The following is a 22,113-nucleotide window of genomic DNA, read 5'->3' on the forward strand; positions in this document are numbered from 1 at the left end:
ATTCACACACTTTTCCCCATCTCAAACCTATAAACTTCCTTCTGGCCTTCGTTATAATATTTATATTACATAAAAATTATGTATTTTTATTTTATTGTTGCGTATTTATGTAGTTGGTATAGCATTGTGGGTTTTTTTTTGTATATAAGGCCGCTAATTTTGCATAGCATTTCGTCCAGGGTACATCTTGAGACTTTTGTTTTGTAAAATAGTGTATTTTATGTATTATTTTATTTTACTGGATTACGTTTGCTTATATTAGACTGTTTTTTGAGTTTCAAATCTGTATGTAAAAACGTGTCTTGTACGAAGTTACGTACATTAACAACATTTTTAGTTTTTATATAACCTTTCGTAAATTTATTATTTCTTCCATAAAATTAAATTTGTAAACGCTGTTTATTTCTCGTTTTTAAATGTTATTACCAGCACTGCAATATATTTCATACATTCTTAATGTACCTCAGATAATAGATTATCTTATGGTTCAAATCGGTGGTCGAACTGTCTACTGTACGAAGTGGCCAGCCAGTAATCACTTTGCTTCACAATCTCATCAAAACCAACAAATAATAAATTATACACAGTGTTAAAGCCTTTACCAACACACCATTTATACACGTAATTATATAGCGTGTGATATTACGACTTTAATGTCAATACATTATAAGGAAATACATAAGTGAATAAATAGGAATGTTCTTTCAAACGCTCTAGCTGGCTGAAGGCGGCAATTTTGAACCGGTCACTGATATATAATGTGCCTATATATATTTATATATAATGACAACTTCTGTCTACAATGTTTTCTTTTCTCGAGAAAAAATCATTCTCTTAAAGCATAAGTATATTAATACAGTTTATAGCTGCACTTTTAATTTCCCCGGAAACTACCGGGAAATATGGCTTCAATATTTTGGTGTATACAATAATTTTATTTGAAGTGATTCAATTTTTTACCATAAATATTTGATCTTGTTTGCATATATAAGTACAGATTGTAGGATGTATGACATGTATGTAAAATAGAAATACAATAAATTACTTCCGTGGTGCACAGGTGGCCGCCATTATGGAGAAACTCGAGCGTAGTGACGGATAGGCACCAGCCGGCATGGCAGTGCCACGACGTCTTCACCAGCCGGCATGGCAGTGCCACGACGTCTGCACCAGCGGGCATGGCAGTGCCACGACGTCTGCACCAGCCGGCATGGCAGTGCCACGACGTCTGCACCAGCCGGCATGGCATTGCCACGACGTCTGCACCAGCCGGCATGGCAGTGCCACGACGACGGCACCAGCAGGCATGGCAGTGCCACGACGTAGACACCAGCCGGCATGGCAGTGCCACGACGACGGCACCAGCAGGCATGGCAGTGCCACGACAACGGCACCAGCAGGCATGACAGTGCCACAACGTCTGCACCAGCCGGCATGACAGTGCCACGACGTCTGCAGCAGCAGGCATGACAGTGCCACGACGTCTTCACCAGCCGGCATGGCAGTGCCACGACGTCTGCACCAGCCGGCATGGCAGTGCCACGACGTCTGCACCAGCCGGCATGGCAGTGCCACGACGTCTGCACCAGCCGGCATGGCAGTGCCACGACGACGGCACCAGCAGGCATGGCAGTGCCACGACGTAGACACCAGCCGGCATGGCAGTGCCACGACGACGGCACCAGCAGGCATGGCAGTGCCACGACAACGGCACCAGCAGGCATGACAGTGCCACAACGTCTGCACCAGCCGGCATGACAGTGCCACGACGTCTGCAGCAGCAGGCATGACAGTGCCACGACGTCTGCATCAGCAGGCATGGCAGTGCCACGACGTCTGCATCAGCAGGCATGGCAGTGCCACGACGTCTGCATCAGCAGGCATGGCAGTGCCACGACGTCTACAGCAGCAGGCATGGCAGTGCCACGACGACGGCACCAGCAGGCATGGCAGTGCCACGACGTAGGCACCAGCCGGCATGGCAGTGCCACGACGACGGCACCAGCAGGCATGGCAGTGCCACGACAACGGCACCAGCAGGCATGACAGTGCCACAACGTCTGCACCAGCCGGCATGACAGTGCCACGACGTCTGCAGCAGCAGGCATGACAGTGCCACGACGTCTGCATCAGCAGGCATGGCAGTGCCACGACGTCTGCATCAGCAGGCATGGCAGTGCCACGACGTCTGCATCAGCAGGCATGGCAGTGCCACGACGTCTACAGCAGCAGGCATGGCAGTGCCACGACGTCTGCATCAGCAGGCATGGCAGTGCCACGACGTCTGCACCAGCCAGCATGGCAGTGCCACGACGTCTGCACCAGCCGGCATGGCAGTGCCACGACGTCTGCAGCAGCAGGCATGGCAGTGCCACGACGTCTGCACCAGCGGGCATGGCAGTGCCACGACGTCTGCACCAGCAGGCATGGCAGTGCCACGACGTCTGCATCAGCAGGCATGGCAGAGCCACGACGTCTGCACCAGCAGGCATGGCAGTGCCACGACGTCTGCATCAGCAGGCATGGCAGTGCCACGACGTCTGCACCAGCCAGCATGGCAGTGCCACGACGTCTGCACCAGCAGGCATGGCAGTGCCACGACGACGGCACCAGCAGGCATGACAGTGCCACGACGTCTGCACCAGCCAGCATGGCAGTGCCACGACGTCTGCACCAGCAGGCATGGCAGTGCCACGACGTCTGCACCAGCAGGCATGACAGTGCCACGACGTCTGCACCAGCCAGCATGGCAGTGCCACGACGTCTGCACCAGCCGGCATGACAGTGCCACGACGTCGGAACCAGTTGGCATAACAGTGCCACGAAGGCACCATAGATCCTACATATCTACATGTCTTTTGCTGTTAGTGTGAACATTAATTACTATATATGTGTACTGTTACTAATTAATGTCGTTTCTAAATATCATTACAATTGTATGTAATTTGTTAACTCCAGTCTACGATTATAAAAATAATTACTATGTTCATACTGATACTAAAAGTGCAGGTTCTAAATATCATTTAAAAATTGCCATTGATTTTCTAAATCTTTTCATAGTTCAAAAATGTTAACTTAATTTTAAATGTTACACCTTTAACTTATATGCTTCCATGGAAACGGAACTTACCAAGGTAATTATATGCTACCTTGGAAGTATATAAGGATTTCTTATATATTATTCTCTTATGTATTTTCATGTTATGTGGTAGTTCTACGTAATAGTGGTTTTATATGTATTGTACTGTTCTTACCTTCAAATTTTTCCACTGTCCATGTATCATTGCATAAATAAATAAATAATAAAAGTAATGAAGATGAAGGAAAGACCCAATATATGTGTAAGCGTATTAATAAGTACAATTTTCAAGTGTAACCTTATTATTTTTTCTCAAGGTACTGTATGTAATTGACAGCACCTAATTGAGGAAGGATGTATAGGTTACATCTGAAATTTTAGCGTGTTGTGTGTGGGATTGTATCTTGTGGAGGGGGGTCAGTAATTCTCCCTTCCATTGGGACTGACGGTTTCGCTTCATGCAGGTCGGCGTTCAATCCCCGACCGTCCACAAGTGGTTGGGCACCTTTCCTCCCCCCCCCTCGTCCCATCCTAAATCCTTATCCTGACCCCTTTCAAGTGTTATAGTCGTAATGACTTGGCGCTTTCCCCCTGATACTTTCCTCCCCCTCTCCCTTGTGGGGGGGTTGGTCCTAAATATTTGCCTACAAGTATATATATATACACTGGCAGCCTATCCTTAGACCAGGCACAGCTCCTGTGCCAGGTAAGTCCACTACGGGCTCACCATAGCCCGTGCTATGTGCCCCGCTCCTGTGCCAGGTAAGTTACGGGCTCACCATAGCCCGTGCTACTTGGAACTTGTTCCGAGTAGCTGAATCTATAACAACAACATATCCTTAGACACAATGAATTATTAAAATTTAATATCGAAGTTACCCAGTGGGCACACTATCCGAGAAAAACGTTAATTCGACGTGGAATCAACGTTATTTCAATGTTATCTCAACGCTAAATCAATGTTATTTCAACGTTAGTTCAACATTACTTTTGGATAATGTGGTCACTGGGTATCTTGCAAATAATTTTATATTTTGAGGAAACAATTATTTTTATATTCAATAATATAAATAAACAGAATTCACTCAAATAACATTTCGTTAAATGATTCAACCACAGCTTCTTGTAATAAGATTTTAACGTAACCTGTATATAATTCCTTAATGTGTTAATGTCTATGATCTAAGTTAATTAAATAAAATTAAAAAATAAATACAACAAATGTAACGTTGGTACACCTGCTTCTTGCCAGTACTACCACGGAGTATTTTCAATTTTGTTTCCATTATAAGACCAATTTGTCCATAAAGTATATAAAGGAAAAAACAAAATATCTTCTTGCAGTAAGATGAAATTGTGTTTAAATATGAAATATCAAAACCTACGTCAATAATAATCTCAAGAATTAAGGGTGGCTGGCACACGGTGGCCATTTTTCCCATGGGTGGCCACCCTGATCTCTTTGTATCGACCGGATTAACATGTGAGTACACGAGAATATTGTCCCTTCGTCCTAATTATCACGCTATCGTACGCTTTCCCGCACCGCTGGAAGCTTCGGCGTCTCCAAAAATTATATATCTCCCCATTTTACCCCCACGGAGGAGGGCAGAGCTGAGGGGAAAAAAATAAATGGGTGTGTATTTCGTGCGATTTCGTCCCGTCCCTTGGCCTGACGCCGCCCACCGAAACCACCATTTTCGCCTAATGATTCTCCTGTAGCAGGGCTAGGGCGGCTGTGGGCGTCACCTCACCCGTCTGACGAGACGCGGCGAGTCGCCTCCTTGACGGTAAGACCCCGCACGGCACCTGACAGGTGAGGTATGGCCGTCTAAATAGCCAAGGGAAGGAGCGTCCGGGCCAGAAATGGCCGTGGGACGCCCGCTTCGGACGCCAGGGGGTCGTGTTTCAGACGCATAAATAACTTGTACTTTACTTGCTTTACCCGAATCCGGCGATTTTGGCAATAGTACATTTGGAAGGTGTTGAGCTGTCAGAGGGCCTGTCACGGTGACAGGGAGGCACGGGGAGAGGTGCCAGGCTCCCTCGGGGCCTGGCCGGGACACCCACTAGCCTCCCTCCAGCCCTCAAGTGACACCACCAACAGGAGAATAATATCCTGTAATAACGTGTACTTCCTCCTCCTCCTCGGGTGCCATGACAGCACTCTATATGAAGTTGTAATTAAGGCGCAGCCTGGGGGGCTCTCGAAGCATATATGCATTATAATAATAACCTACCAATTAATTTTGATGAGAATTGTGTATAGATTATGGAATACAGAACAGTAATGTAATAAATGGGTATATGTTAGTGGTGTCTATTAGGAGGATTTTGTACAGATACAGTTAAGGGTTCATTAATGGGCTGCGGCTACTCGCTATTAGTTCAAATTGTTAAACTTCTTATTGTTTGGTAGCATTTTTATTTAATGTTGGGGGAAAAGATGATGAATATATGTGCATAAAGAGATAAGCCACATATATGCTCCAAGTAGACTATGAAACATATGTCGGAAAGGTCTTTTCTGACAGTGAAATTTGTTTGGAATAGAACTAATGTACAGTATAGGAAGATTTTACTTCAGAAATATTTGTTAAATGTTAATAGCAAAGACAAGAAAGTATGAGGGTCAATACAAGTTTTGAAATAGTTAAAATAAAATCAAATCAAATGTTTATTCAGTTAAAAGTACATACTGTACATGCAAGATGAGTTACAAAATATAATGTTGGATTTCTAGATAGACCTAGTACATACAATGCCTAAAGCCACTAATATGCACAGCATTTAAGGCAAATACAGTTGAGAAGTATGCTTATCAGTGTACATCTTAATCCTGTACTATGCCAATGGCTGCCTATCAGCACCAAGCCGACTTCCAAATGGTATACAGTCCACTATCAGATGTTAACCAACAAGCTCACACCAAACGTAGGCCTAGGCATAGACAGCAGACCTTCACACATTCATCACCTAATTGTCGAAAACCTCCAAAAAGTTTATAAAACAGTTGGCATACTATAAGAAAATCAGATGTTATCTTCAGTGTTTTTCTCATAATATTACATACAAGTTCAACCCAATCTCGCTATCTGTGTTTTTTTTTTTTTTTTTTTTTTTTCTCCTGAATTTACCCAAGGTAAATTCCTCCTGAGTGTATTGGGCATTAACTGCCACATACTAGCCTTCCTCAAACCCATCACCACCCAGCAAACATCTGCAATCAGAACAGTAAATTCTGTCTAGACATGCAGCCCCTTTAATCATTAACTCAAACATGCCGAACATACTCAATGTTTTCTCTTGTGCTCTGTGTACGTCTTTTACAAAGCACTTTACAGTAGACTTCACAATTCTAAACCCACTTGAATTATTTCAATATTTCCTAATGGGATGTAATACAACCCATAAACTTCAGATAATAAATAAGTATCTCTTTGATATTTGCAGTCAGACTAAATCTTTGCAAATATACCATGCAAAGAAAGGGTTTTGAAATATGGGATTCACTTCCAAATGAAATACAGAATTGCTCACATCAAATTTAAAAGTTAGGTAAAAAGAACATATTCTTCTCATTATAAAACCCTCCATTGTTCTTTTCATTATGCCATCTGTAGTATTAAATCCAAGTATTTTGCACTACTAATTCACTTTAATGTACAGTATACTGTATAAATATACTGTATCTCCATTATATTTTTTAATTTTCACCACCTTTCCTTAAAAGTTTTACTGTTATTACAAAAAATGTGAACATCGGCGTATGTCAACGTTTTTTAACTTCTGTATAATATATCCGCTAGTTTTAAGTAATTTTGGATCAACAATATATCTGTTAACTTCAAAATCACTATAAATTCTCAATGAATATAGTATCTGTCATTATGTTAGCTTGAAGATTTATATTTTTTTGTGGGAATGTATAGTCCTTGCTACAGTTTTAATGAATATTGAATATACAGTACACTAAACTTCTCACAAAACCAAATGTATTTTGTAACTATGCTTATCATAAAGATTATCAGTGACCTTGCCTATATCTTTATAGTATGTATTAATATTCTTTAAAATATATTCTTTAAATCTATAATGAGTCATCTTTCATTTACACTGATCGGAAAATTACTGTCAGATGTTGATGCATGTGAAAATTTGAAACTATTTTAGTTGCAAGAAATATTTGCAAATTTTTACCAATATGAGTACTCGTACCATTTACAGTGTGCTTTGTCTCTGGTGTCTATTGAGTAGATCATATCATAATGCAATTGTGTGGATCATGTTCTCATGTTCAGTACGTGGCACTGAATAACATAACTGATTCCAGTGCCTGGCTTGAGGCTTAAATCCCAACCAAACAAAAAAATATGAAAGATTGTGTGGTGAGGAATCTAAAAGTCCTGAATAGTGAACCCTTATCTAACTGTAGGATTGTTAATATATAGGATAACACTATTATTACTACAGTACTGTATTTGTATAATATTCTTGTGACATTATCCTACAGCATTTTATGATCCTGTATCCAAAAGTGCAGTACCCCATGGCTTGAATCTAACATAAACAGTATTGAATTTTGAGAAAACACTTTGAATTTTCTAGTGGGTTGGTCTCCAAAGATATCTGGTATAGCTTGTTCACTGTTTGACTGAAACTGGCAGAAAGTATACAATACTGTAGTACAGTTCAATAACTATTGTAAAGTTGGGTAACACTAGACTTAACACTTAGAAAGGTGTAACACTATTGGTGTAATGTTTTATCATTACGTTCTTTTTGGCAACAATAAACAGAGTATGGTAATTAAAAATATATATTTGCATGAATGTAGTTTACAGTGGTTTGATGATGAAGTGCGATGAATGATCTGACAGCATGATAACCAAGCGAGTGTTACAGTGTATGCTGATGAACGTCAATGCCGTTGGAGATGGTGTACAGTATATCCAGTGTGTTTGCCCCTGGACCTCTAGTGAGGTTAGACTTAATTTTTATTTATTTATTTATTTATTTATTATTTATTTATTTATTTATTTATTTATGTATGCAAGAGTTCTTACGTTTTTGTAAAGTCACAAGCACACAGAGCATTTCGGGCAAGTCCTTAATCCTAATTTTTCCCGGAATATGACCCGCCAAATCGTTTAACAACCAGGTACCCATTTACTGCTGGGTAAATAGAGGCTACAGTTAAGGACTGGTGCCCAGTCAATCTTCCCCGGCCAAGATACAAACCCAGGCCAAAGCATTTGTAAAGTGCCAAGCGAGTGCTTTATACTGCACCACTGGGACTATATGGTAGTCCCTGCAAAGATGCTGTGTGTCCAGCCACTTATATTTGCATCCACCTGATCCTAGTTTAGACCCAGATGCTTGTAAACTGGCTGCTGGGGAAAGCTTAGCTTCTGTTTATTCATAGTTTGTGGAGCTTCTTGGGAACATGTATTGATAATTATTGCATGTGAGATTATTGGGAACTTTCAAGTGTTTACAATAGAATTTCTTGGACTGTGGGGTTCTTTGGGGATAATTTAGATAGTTGCCACATTATTCCTAATGTGGTTGCTACAGTACTTCCATTCCTCAGCCAGCAAAAGATGTCTGTGGAAAAACGTAAATGTGGTTATCATTCCCTGGGTTGCTGGAGGAGCAGTTTGACTCGGTGCCAAAATACAGGCAGCATGCAGATAGGGTAATGCACCAGGCCTCTAGATCTGGTGTCAAGATATATGCCATCATTCACCCTTGTGCTCATTACACCTGTACTCATTATATACTCATGAGTTGGTAGTCGGCAACTTCAACGTGAAAGCCATAGACTGGGAGGCATTTGAAGCTAGAACAGAGGACTTTTGAACCTGTAGATTCGTAAACTTCATCCTGGAAACATTGCTGTACTGTATCAACATGTTAAGCTATGAGGATGAGGGAAGAGGATGTTCCCTCTGTGCTGAATTTGATATTTACCAGGAAATAGGAAGAGATACTTGAAATTCAGTACCTTCTCCTTTGGGTAAAAGTGACCATGTCTTTTTGGAAATTAAAGTATGCAATGCATTGTAATCTGGAAGAAAATAAGGAGATTGAAGCAGTTGAAAAACCTGATTTCAGGAGAGGACATATGGGGAACTTAGAATTTCTTTAAGGAATTTGACCGGATAGACTTGCTATTTAGGAAATGATGTAAATGAGATGTATGTCAAGTTTTGTGAAATATATGATAAAGGCACAATTTTTTTTATACCAAAGCAGAGATGCAGAACTAAGAAACAGGATTGGTTCAACAGAAATTGCAAGAGGACCCAAGACCAAAAGACACAAAAATGGAATTAATATAGAAAGAGACCAAACCCCCAAACATACCAGCGATACAAAGAATCAAGAAACAACTATACGGCAGTGAGGAGAGAGGCAAAAAGAAATTTTGAAAAAGGGATAGTGGCAAATGTAAAACAGAACCAGGCCTATTCTGTAAATTCATAAACAACAAATTTCAGGTAAAAGATAATATTCACAGGTTGAAAATGGGAAACAGATTTGCAGAAAATGAAAAGGAGATGTGAGAAACATTAAACAAAAAGATCCAAAGTGTGTTTATACAAAATAAATTCTTCAGGGAACCAGACACAATAGGAATTCCAAAGAACAACATAGAGCACTTAGAGGTGTCTAGAGACAAAGTGAAAAAAAATGGTCAAGGAGCTAAGTAAGCACAAAGCAGTTGGCCCAGATTGAGTTTCACTATGGGTTTTGAGAGAATGTGCACCTGAGCTCAGCATTCCAGCAACTGATTTTTCAGGCATCCATGTGTACAGGAGATATAGCAGATGTGTGGAAAAAGGCTAACATAGTTCCAATCTACAAAAGGGGCAGCAGGGAAGACCCCCCTCAATTATAGACCTGTATTATTGACAAGTGTAGTAGTCAAAATATTGGAAAAAATACTTAAAATTAAATGGGTAGAACACCTGGAGAAAAGCTATATAATATCAGGCAGTCAGTATGGTTTTCAATCTGGACGATTCTGTGTAACGAATTTGCTCAGTTTTTATGATCGAACCACAGAGATTTTACAGGAAAGAGATGGTTTGGTTGACTGCATCTATCTGGACCTAAAAAAGGCTTTTGACAGAGTTTCATATAAGAGGTTGTTCTGGAAATTGGAACATATTGGAGGGGTGACAAGTCATCTTATAACATGGATGAAAAAATTTCTAATAGAAAAATAATGGCAGTACTGTAATCAGAGGTAATGTATTGGACTGGAGAAATGTCACAAGTGGAGTATCACAGGGTTCAGTTCTTGCACCAGTAATGTTCATTGTTTACATAAATGATATGATCTACCAGATGGAATACAGAATTATATGAACATGTTTGCTGATGATTCTAAGATAATAGGGAAGATAAGAAACTTAGATGATTGTCATGCCCGTCAAGAAGACCTGGGCAAAATTAGTACAGTATATGGAGCACCACTTGGCAAATGGAATTTAATATGAATAAATGCCATGTTATGGAATGTGGAATAGGAGAACATACACCCCCTCACAACCTATAAATTATGTGAAAAATCTTTAAAGCATTCTCATGCAGAAAGAGATCTAGGGGTGGTTCAAAATGGAAAACTGTCACCTGAGGACCACATAAAGAACACTGTTCAAGGAGCCTATGCTACACTCTCTAATTTCAGAACTGCTTTTAAATACTATTCATGGATGGCGAAATACTAAAGAAATTGTTCACGACTTTTGTTAGACCAAAACTGGAATATGCAGCGGTTGTATGGTGCCCATATCTAAAAAAGCTCATCAACAAACTGGAAAAGATGCAAAGACATACTACTAAGTGGCTCCCAGTACTGAAGGACAAGAGCTATGAGGAGAAGTTAGAGGTATTAAATAGCCAAAACTAGAAGATAGAAGAAAAAAGAGGCGATATGATCACTGCGTACAAAATAGTAACAGGAATTGGTAAAATTGATGGGGAAGAATTTCTGAGACCTGGAACTTCAAGAACAAGAGGTTATAGATTGAAACTAACTAAACAAGGCTGCCAAAGAAATATAAGAAAATTCACTTACGCAAACAGAGTGGTAGAAGGTTGGAACTAGCTAGGTGAGGTGGTGGTGGTGGCCAAAATCGTTGGTAATTTCAAAGCGTTATACGACAAAGAGTGCTGGGACACGCTTTGTCGTGTCCCAGACAAAGCGACAAAGTCTGGGACAGTCTGGGACACAGGACACCACGAGTGTAGCTCTCATCCTGTAACTACACTTAGGTAATTACACTTAACTACTACACCTCTTGTGCTCATTATACCTGTATTTATTACATATCCTTGTGCTCATTACATCTGTAAACCACACACACTATTTCTCATTACACAACCTGTGCTCACTGCTGCTTCCTATACAGTACAGTACTGTACTTACTATATTCGGTGCTGATTACTTTTATTTTGAGTGAAATTATTTCATGGTACTGTACAGGGTGTATTTATATAAAATTATACAATCTTTTCTTAGATACCGGTATGTCTTTTAAGATAATTTTTACTGTACTGTAACTATAATTACTTAAAAAATGTTAATGAATAAATGTTTGATTCCAGGTTGATTTGAAGGCCTAGTACATTAAACATGGATTTTGAAGACCAAAGAAGAATATTTGCCATGAACATGGGTGGCCATCCCATGGCAAATCATCACGCAGCCAGTCAACAAGCTGTGCAACAAGCAGCAGCCCAGCAAGTAGCAGCTCAGCAAGCAGTTCAGCAAGCAGTTCAGCAAGTAGCACAAGGACCACCACCTCCCCTTGCCAGGATCCTGATGCCAGAGGCCTCTTTGCCTATGGTAGTTGGCTCTCGTCCCGGGCACATGAACACCATGGCCACAGTCACAACACAGATGGCTGGCACACAGCAGATTACTATGCATCATACTGTGCACCAGCAGCAGCTTGCTCACCACCAACAGCAACAGCATCAGCAGCAGCAGCAGCAAGCAGCCCAGCAACAAGTGGAACAGCAGCAAGTAGCTCAGCAGCAACAGCAGCAAATAGAGGTGTCTGTAGGCATGGCAGATTCCAGTGGAGAATCTGTTCCATCCTTGGTAGGAGTTTTGGAGGAGGCAACAGTAGATGTTAAGAGAGTAGAACTACAAGACACTTTAGTGGTAGATAGATGCAGCGGTGAAGTAGTAGATGGGGTAGCAGCGGGACACAGTAATGCAGATCAATCCCGCTGGTGTTTGGTGTGTGATAAAGGCCTCCCAACTCAAGAATCTCCCCAAGAATATGTTGACCTTTATAAAGCCACGATGACAGTTAGTCAGCGGAAGTTGTCTGCAATGTTAGGTCGTTTGGTGGGATTAACTCTCTACAAGGCTCACAGTGATGTTTTGTGCCGACGTTGCTATGCTCTAGTGGATCAAGTTGATGGACTTGAAATTGAATTAGCTGATACCAAAATGGAGTTGGTACAACAGTACGAAGCAACTATTTCTCATCGACAACCACATGCCAAAAGGGATATTGAAAGACCCACAGTAAGTTTTCACTTTAACTTCTATTTACTGTACTTGTTAATATCTGTGTCTGTATGATAGCTAGAGAATGCTGTACCTCCACTTGAATTTCTCATGGCTTATGTAAGTTGGTGGAAGGAAGATCCTGGATCATGTAGATTGCTTTTAGCAAATTTTAGAAGTATTTAAAAATCAACGGGGGTGAAATGTCCTTAAAGCAATTTATCTGAAATAAATGAGCATTGATTCTCCAAGCTTTCTACACATGCAACCTGATGCCAGTGGGGATAATCAAAGTAATCTCAGGTGTAAATGATACCATAGGAAGCTTTGTAATAGATGCAATTATATTATATGTTTAGCAAGAAAGGTTAAATTTTCAGTTTATATTTGGAATGTATATACAGTATCTTAGAACATACCATATATTGTACTGTAAATTTTCATTATAACCTGAATAGTTTTAAAGTACTCTTTACACCATTCTGTTCATATCCTGAGATATGCTAGCTCAGTGGTCTCTCTTGATCGGGTATGCTCAGAATGTTTCTTGCTCTCACATGAATTTATGCCATTCTTTGGATAATTATTACTGTCCTGTACAGAATTAGAATTGATTGTAAATATTTGCTCAAAGATATTTAATTGCTTTACAGTTAGAAGTCGATGTAGAATGGGAAGAATCGAATGAATCGGAAGTGGTAGACAATGATGATGATGACCCAGATTGCACGGCATCTGGTGCCAAACGCAAGAAGAAAACAAGAAAAACAAAACGTAAAGGAGTTCGGCCACGCAAAGTCAAATTAACTACTAAAATTAAGGTAGAGTATGTTTGATCATTGAATTTAGTGTTCCTCATCAGAAATAATAAAGTTTATCATTAAGTTGTCCTTTATCTTTGACGTACATATCTGGGATGCTTGATACTGTAATTGAACTGCATACTGTATATTGTATGTTTAGTGCACTTGTACTTTAGGCTTCAAAGTATAATTTTTAGAGAAAAATATTAGAAACCATCACAGTACTGTAATTTTAATAATTGAAAATTGCATTCATAAAAATAAGTGGAAGGTATTGTATATCTGTTTGACTGGATACATGTACATCAGTTGGGGAGTTTACAACAATATGGCGGGGGTAAGGCTATAGACCAGAAACTGAATTCAAAACGATGTTATGCTCTCGTTGTATTTGCACTTTTTCTAACTTCAAACTTTATGGCTCTAAATGAATGAAAGGAATTACATTGTAGTACCATATATTAAAAATAAGCATTTATTGTATTTAAAATGTCAAAGTTTTGGTGTTGTTCAAGTTCAGGGTACAGTACTGTTGTTATGTATCACGTGATGTTTTGATGAAGCTTTAAATTCTCAATTACATTATCTAGAAAATCCAATTATTTTGAAATATTAATTTATTAAAATATATTTGACAGCTTGATTCAGTTAATGAAGGTGGCGATGTTGATACTGATGGCCGTCCTAGAAAGAGAGGTCGTGGTCGGCCTAGGAAAAAAGACAAGGAAGATGATTATATTCCTCCCGGTGCACCTACCAAGGATTGCCCTGCTTGTAAAAAGGTATTTATCCTATAGATGTTTTTTGTTGTAGTGAATAAACCCTGAAGTGCAAGATAATCGTACTGGTTTGGTGCTTTCTCCTGGAACACCTTGCCTTGGGATTTAGTGCTATGCTTAGCCTAAATCTCATAATTGCCTAACCTGAAGAGTGACTTAAATGGCAGTTCATATCTTAAACTTTATCAATGTTTGCTGAGTAGATAATTGAAATGATTCCTGTATCTTGATAAGAGAACTATTCTGTTCATCTTGTCTGTTATGTGATGCAAAGACCATACGAGTCATAAATACTTACACTCCGCCCAAGTAAAACAGAAACAAGCAACACTTAGTGGCCCAGCCAGAGGCTTAGGACCCGTGCAGGAATATCCCTGCCAAAAAAACAAAAAAAAAGTTGATGAGCAAACATCTTTAGTCATTATTGCATCTCTGTGAAGCACACAAACATCTCTGATGTTTTCTAGATTTCTCTGACTCCTTTTCTCAGATTCTCCATATTACCTGGCCAGGGAAATTCTGTGCTTTGATAACCTGGTCAGCAGTTAAATGTGGCTCTTGAAGCCCATCTTCTGGTGAAAGGATAAGACAGGCCGAGTGTGTTCTGTCCTCTTTGAGATTAGAGACTGTGGTCATATTAGGCCACGGGGCTGTCCACTATGGTTTGACTGTGCGAGATGAACCAGAATGTGTGTATCAAACACAAAGGCTAGAAAAATGTTGTTTTGGCTCTAATGACCTTGTTAGTGTTAATGAAATTGTTTAATGTGTGGAGCATCTAACTTCTAATTTTTTACTCTTCCCAGCTTTGGTTACTACAATCACCCACATCTAGTTTCTGGCCCTTTTATAATCTCTGTTCTCATAGGAATTATTAGTAATATTCTTTTTGATAAAACACACTAGAGGTTCTGTATTTTTGTTAGACTTGTCTTTACTTCTTATGCAGCTAATCACTAAGCTGAATAAGTGTTTTGTATAATCTTTATTTTCTTTCTCAGTGGTTGGCAGGCATCTTTTATTCCTTGTAATAATTCACTGTGTCGGGGGGACAGGAAGCCAGAGTGTATTCATACACGTTTGGTTTTTATCAAGTTTGGTTTGGCTTTTTATTTTTTATCAATAAATATTGGCTTTTATTTCCCCCCCCCTCCCAGACCGAATTACAGACCCCACTCAGGATGCAACCCCACAACAAGGTGACTAACTCCTGAATACCAACTCTCTGCTAGGTGAAAGGAAATGCGCCCAACTACTAATGTCCTGCCCGGGATTCGAACCCGTAATTTTCGATTGTGCATTGAGAACGAAACCGACTGTACTACTATCTACCATATAATAAAGTACAGTAGTCTGTACAAGTCTTCAACATAGGAGCCGAGCCATAATGGTCGGATCTGAACACATGCTTGCTGTTAATATTTTTGTTTCACTTTTTTTATTGATAGAATGTACTCATTTCATGAGATCAATATTTTGTTGCATTGATCAGCATTATGAACTTTCCATATGAAGAGATAAAAAAATGGCAGATTAGGAAGTGACATGGTTGAAAGATACAATTTAAAGAAAGGGTATAACAAGGGAAACGTTAATAGGGGCTAAATATATAAACACAAAATAGAACATGCAATAATAGATACAAATTGGGTTATTTTCTTGAGGTTATGTTGAGATGATTTCGGGGCTTAGCGTCCCCCATGGCCCAGTCCTCGACCAGGCTTCCTTTTTGTTACACACTCAAGAAGCGGCCTGTAGCAGCTGTCTAACTCCCAGGTACCTATTTACTGCTAGGTGACAGGAGCATCAGAGTGAAAGAAACTCTGCCCATTTGTTTCCTCCTCCACCGGGGATCGAACCCGGAACCTTAGGACTATGAATCCGAAGCGCTGTCCACTCGGCTGTCAGGCCCCAGGTCAGGTCAGGGTAAGTTTAGATTCAGAGAAGACCTGAGTAAATACTGGTTAAAGAATAGGGTTGTTGACTTGTGGAACACATTGTTGGGTAACATGTAGACATTGAATTGCTGGAGTGTTTCAGGCATAGATTAGACAACTATTTTAGTTCTGTGATATTGTTAAACCTTCTTACAATAATTTATTTTGTCGGGGACAGGAAGCTTGTGTATGTTTTAATTGGGCTGGGATTTCAGAAGTCTTAACTAATTCACATAAATCTATGGCAGGAGACCAGAGGTCTTTGGAAAATATATAATTTTGCAGTACAAGTCTGAAGTTGATTTGAATAGGGTCTGTGCAGTTATAATTAACCCAAAGTGCCTCTATTGGACTACTGTACCAGTGCATACAGACAACCCTTATTTGCCTGAAAGGGTGTGATGCAAATGGTTTTTTGAAGCAATGGCTAGATGCACCCCTTCCTGTTAAGTCAACCTGTCATCCAAAAAAAGATAATAACTATAGATACTCTGGATGGTAGTACAAAATATGGACTGTTGCTCCCCCAAAATACTTTATTTATTTTTTTCTATTAAATTTGTAGAGGGCCTGAGGATGAAGGCAACAACCAAATTTAATGTGTCCTAGGGCTAGTGTAGTACTTATACAGTATGTCTAAAAATGTGCCCTAAGATTACATGTTAAGCTTACCCTGGACAGGTTAAATTTAGTTTAGAGCGACAGTTTCGCTTCATGCAGGTCGCCATTCAATCCCCAGCTGTCCAAGTGGTGGAGCATCATTCCTTTCTCCCGTCCCATCCCAAATCCTTATCCTGATCCCTTCTCAGTGCTATACAGTATAGTTGTAATGGCTTGGCGCTTTCCCTTGATAATTACCTTCCTCCACTTTTTGTTATGCCCTTTAGTATTCCAAAGTGCAAAATGCTAATTGAACAACAGTCCATATTTTGTATGTTCCATCCATAATAGCTAAACATAGTATAATATTGAAGGATGGGATGTGTTATGTAGGTGGTCTTTATAAATCAGTATTTCTAAAAGGAACAGAAAACAAAAATTGCTATTGTGATTTATTTTGAATACCCGCCTTACCTTGCAATGATTTTGGGGCTCAACATCCCCGCGGCCCAGTCCTTGACCAGGCCCTCCAGTTCAACCACTTGGACTGAATTGTAGAACGACGGTCTCGCTTCTTTTAGATTGGCGTTTAGTCCCAGCATGTTCAAGTGGTTGGGCGCTATTCCTTTCCTCTGTCCTATCCTAAATCCTTATCCTCTTATCCCTTCCAAGTGCTATTTAGTTGTAATACTGTATATCATTTATTTTTACTTCGTGCCTATAGTATTTTTAGCTTCTAATTATACTTCTTCTCATGCAGGTTCTTCATGCTAAGAAGTACCTGATTCATCTCTCGACCCACCGCCTCTTCCCATGCCCATTTTGTGAATCGGTTTTCAAGAGAAAGGTAAATACTGAGTATTTGGAAATACTTATTTGTATAGTTCTGTATTAATATTTATTTGTTCTTTTCAGTCATTATATGTAAGTTGAATGTGGAGACACACCAAAATGTGAGTCAAATTTTATTTCCAGGTAACATTTGGCCTGTAAAGATTTTATCAAATTCAAGATACACACAGATCTAGGGTATTTGAAGGTGAAAAAGGGGGGTGAGAGGTGGTGTTAGGAAGACAAAGGTAAGATGAGATCAAGTCATATACACGAGGGATTGTGTGTGATTATATTCCTTTTTTTAGTAGTACAGTAGTAGGCATCTATCAGTCTCGGAAGACTACGGAGTTGTGCTCAGGTTGTCGGTCTGGAGTAGCCTCTCCAGGGCGCAAAGCCAGGGTTGGTTGATAAAGGGTAGCTAGCAAAGCTAGCTAACTAGCAAAAGGTGGAGTAATGAGGAGTTTTACCTAATTCGGTTTTATAGTGCTAGAGATTCTATATAGTCTCCTAATCTTCTTTTATTCTTGGATGTAGAGTTTAGCATCCCTGAAGCTAATGAAATATTGCTCCTGGTTTGTATGCAAGGTATAAGTGGTGGTGGTGGTGTCATTATGACTTGCCTATGTATATTCACAAATACTGTACTCCCATCCAACCATACGTTCCCACAAACGACACGTTTCCACCAACCATACATTTCTACCAACCACATATTTCTACCAACCACATATTTCAACCAAACATACATTTCCACCAACCATACATTCTTACCAGCCGTATAAAAGACCCGACCCCCACCCTACCCACATTATCCCACTGCATCCATCCACTCTTATCCCCATCTGTATGTAGTGGCATTTTGGTTTTTGTTAACCAGAATACTTTTTGTATTGTGAGATAAGCCTCGATCAACTGTTATTGAAATGCAACTTGTTACTTGGCTGTTTTTATCATAGGGTCTGCTGTGTTGTCCTTTTCTACCTTGCTTATTACCTTCCGTGCTTTCCTTCTCCCCGCCTTGTTGTTTTAGTCGTTTTAGATTCAGCTACTCTGAACAAAAAGTTCCATGTAGCACAGGCTATGGTGAGCCCTGTAGTGGACTCCCCTGGCACAGGAGTGGGGGCTGATTGTGTCCCTGCCTTATTTCACAATTGAATGTGCAGGTTTACTTGAAATGCATGATCAAATTGCAGAAATTATTGTGTGTAGTTAAGGATTCCATGGTTAGTTGGCATTGTTCTGAATTGTCACAAAAACTTGGGTTGCAAGATTTATGACTGCTGTTATGACAAAAGAAAGAAATGTTGGTTTATAGAGACAAAATTAGAAATGCAGCCATTTGAAAAAAGAATTACAAGTATGAAGACCAGTCTTTGGGGAGAGCAATGCTGTTTTTTGTTTTCTAAAAGTCTTTGTGGATGACATCATATAAGTTATTTTGCATTTAGTTGGAAGAGGTTGAAAGAAATTTAACTTCATGTTTTATAGTGCATACTATAAGTGGAAAACATTCACAGTATGATCAACTTTTGCATGACTTCATTAAGGAACTTTTTGTATGGTTGCTTGCAATGAATACCTCTGCCAAAACTTGAAATTATTGCAAATCGTGTTGGCAGCCTGGTGGTGAAACATTCCTGGAGAAACTCTGACCACTAATCCTTAGCCAAATTTCAGGACATCAAGACACATCTTGCTGAAGCACATCAAGAGGAGATCCATTATCCATGCACAGAATGTGATGAGGTTTTTGACACATTCATGCAACTGCGGCAACACTGTCTTGTGATTCACATGGGGGTTGAAAGAGAACAATTTATGTGCAAAATATGTAATAAAAAGTTTTCAAGTTTAACTGGCCTTAAAGTTCATGTAGAAACTATTCACGAAAAAGCTCAAGTTTATGAATGTCCAGAATGTAAAGAAATCTTTAACCAGAAAGGGAACATGCAAAATCATTTCCGCCGTGTGCACCAGGGAGATGAGGCACGTAAATTGTTGTGCGATATATGTAATAAGGGCTTTATTTGCCCGAGTGACCTAAGGAAACATGTAGAACGGGTACATCTGAAGGTGAGAAAGAATGAAGTCATGTGTGAAGTTTGTGGTAAGCCTTTCTCCGATTCAAGAGCCATGAGAATTCACATAAATGCTGTTCATACCAAGGAGGTGCAGCACCCTTGTCCAGAGTGCAAAATGGTGTTTCATAGCCTTACTAATATGGTGACACACAGGCGGCGTATGCATGGCGGACCAGAAGGAAGAAAAAACGTGTGTGATGTGTGTGGTAAAGGGTTTTGTAGTCCAAGCGACCTAAAGACCCATATTAGGGTAGTCCATGAAAATATTCGAAAGTATGTTTGTGATATATGTGGCCAAGCCTTCAAAGTTTGTTCACATTTGAAATATCATCGTAGAAAGCACACAGGTGAGACACCATATGAATGTCCTCACTGTGGCAAGTGTTTCCATGGACCTAGTCACATATCAGACCATGTCAAGAAAGTTCACAAGACAGTGTATATTGGTACGAACCAGAGACGCAAATTGAACCTTCCCGAGAGTGCTCCACCTCCACCTCCAGGCATGTTGCCAGCACGTGAGGTGAAGCCCAAGCCTAAGCCAATGACTCCTCCCATGAACATGGTTCATCCGACCTACTCTCAACCGATGGCTTGTACCATTCCAGCTTCTGGAGTGACAACTTACGCTCCTGCTCATCATACTTCCAACATGCTGCCTCCAACTCAGACTAACCCACCTATGATTCACCACCAAGGACTAATGGACCACCATAACCCATATGCCAATTTCCAGTTTCAGACAGTAGAACAGACCCCAACACAACAGTCTCCAGTACCCATGGTGGTTCGTTTGTTGCATGACCTGCAATACCAGTAGTGCGTAGGGCAAAGCCCATGTTAGTGGAACAGCAGGTGGGTTTAGATCTAAATTTCTATAAGGGTTCCCGATGTGCATATCAGTGGTTATGATTGTGTTCCGAGGAGTGATGACGGCAGTTTTGAGAGCTTTTTGTTTATTTTTCACAGCAGGTCTGCAATATTATTATTATTTATTATAATTATTATTATGACTTTGTATAATTTTATTAATGTTTAATGTATCATCTACTGTGTATACCATGTATCTGAATAGTACAAATTTTTTATCATGTTTAGTGTGCTGTATTTATTAAGTGGGACTTGAATTACAGTTGCCAAAATATAAGTTGATAAATAATTATGAAATACTGTACAATAGGGTTGGCATATTATTTTATAAGTAATTCTCTATACGTATATTTTTAAAATTGTAAGTACCATACTATAATCTTAAGCTGTGTTTTGATCTCACTTATAAGTATTTCATACTTATGACTTCGTGTATGGGTATGGTAAATAAGATAGATTAATTTCCAGATTGAATGAGACAGATAAATAGTTAGGTTGTAGGCTAGCATAATTATTTTTTTTATTGGCAATGTAAAATAATGTATTTTTACAATTTTGATTGTGTGAAATGTATTGGTCTGAGAATGTAAAATAATTATGAAAATACACAATGCCAAATTTGTAGCTAGTAATTTCTCAATTTACACCCTTATCCAAATTTTTTGTGCACAATTTTATTTATCACTTTTGCGTGCCTGGCGGGCGACCCGCCATGCACCGCAAGGTAGGCTGAGTGTTGGCCGTGAGCACACAAATAATATTCAAATGTTTATGCTCTTTTCAGCCTTCTTGCCTCAATTTTCATGCTATCATTCATTTTGGTATCAAATTGTTCGCTATATCAAGGTGCGCATTTATAAACCAGTCCCATAATATTTGGACAATAAATGGAATATTTACAAATTTGATTAAACCGTGCAGTAGGCCAAGCGTTGGCCGTGAGCCCGCAAACAACACTCAGATGTTTATTCTCTTTTTCAGCTTTCTCGCCTCAATTTTCATGCTACTTCATTCATTTTGGTATCAAATTGTTCGCTATATCACGGTGCACATTTAAAAACCAGTCCCATAATATGTGGACAATAAATGGAATATGTGCAAATTTATTAATTGATGACAGCGTTATTGTCTTCAGGGCCTCTGCATATATTGGTTTTATGACGTAGAGATAATCATCAGAAACGCAAAAGTGTTAAAGGTGTGCTGATGCACCAGCCGACATGTGATTATGTGAGTACAGGGGTTACCTTACCTTGAGGTTACCTTGAGGTGCTTCCGGGGCTTAGCGTCCCCGCGGCCCGGTCGTCGACCAGGCCTCCTGGTTGCCGGACTGATCAACCAGGCTGTTGGACGCGGCTGCTCGCAGCCTGACGTATGAGTCACAGCCTGGTTGATCAGGTATCCTTTGGAGGTGCTTATCTGGTTCTCTCTTTAACACTGTGAGGGGTCGGCCAGTTATGCCCCTTATGTGTAGTGGAAGCGTGTTGAACAGTCTCGGGCCTCTCATGTTGATAGAGTTCTCTCTCAGAGTACCTGTTGCACCTCTGCTTTTCAATGGGGGTATTCTGCACATCCTGCCATGTCTTCTGGTCTCA

The 22,113-nt window shown here is 40.0% G+C and overlaps 2 protein-coding genes across 6 annotated transcripts in view; both read left to right on the top strand.

Annotated features, from left to right (window-relative positions):
* The first annotated feature begins 2,256 nt into the window (after positions 1-2,256).
* LOC123768102 (zinc finger and SCAN domain-containing protein 12) overlaps positions 2,257-22,113 on the top strand; it is a 58,576-nt gene continuing 38,719 nt past the window's right edge. The window contains exon 1 of the mRNA XM_045758409.2: positions 2,257-3,841. The gene's annotated coding sequence lies outside the window, so the exon portion shown is untranslated. The remainder of the gene's footprint in view (positions 3,842-22,113) is intronic.
* On the top strand, positions 3,835-21,142 carry LOC138349545 (zinc finger and SCAN domain-containing protein 12-like). 5 transcript variants are annotated; one of them, XM_069306899.1, is made up of 6 exons: positions 3,835-4,562; positions 11,699-12,632; positions 13,268-13,435; positions 14,056-14,199; positions 17,494-17,580; positions 19,245-21,142. In XM_069306899.1, the coding sequence occupies exons 2-6, from the start codon at positions 11,727-11,729 to the stop codon at positions 20,466-20,468; spliced, it is 2,529 nt and encodes an 842-aa protein (XP_069163000.1). In that variant the 5' UTR covers positions 3,835-4,562; positions 11,699-11,726; the 3' UTR covers positions 20,469-21,142. The 5 variants fall into 5 exon arrangements, with proteins under 5 accessions (XP_069163000.1, XP_069163004.1, XP_069163002.1 ...); XM_069306903.1 differs by lacking the exon at positions 3,835-4,562 and adding an exon at positions 4,580-4,715; XM_069306901.1 differs by lacking the exon at positions 3,835-4,562 and adding an exon at positions 4,759-4,869.

Source organism: Procambarus clarkii, chromosome 59 (genome assembly GCF_040958095.1).
Source record: "Procambarus clarkii isolate CNS0578487 chromosome 59, FALCON_Pclarkii_2.0, whole genome shotgun sequence".
Taxonomy (NCBI): Eukaryota; Metazoa; Arthropoda; class Malacostraca; order Decapoda; family Cambaridae; genus Procambarus; species Procambarus clarkii.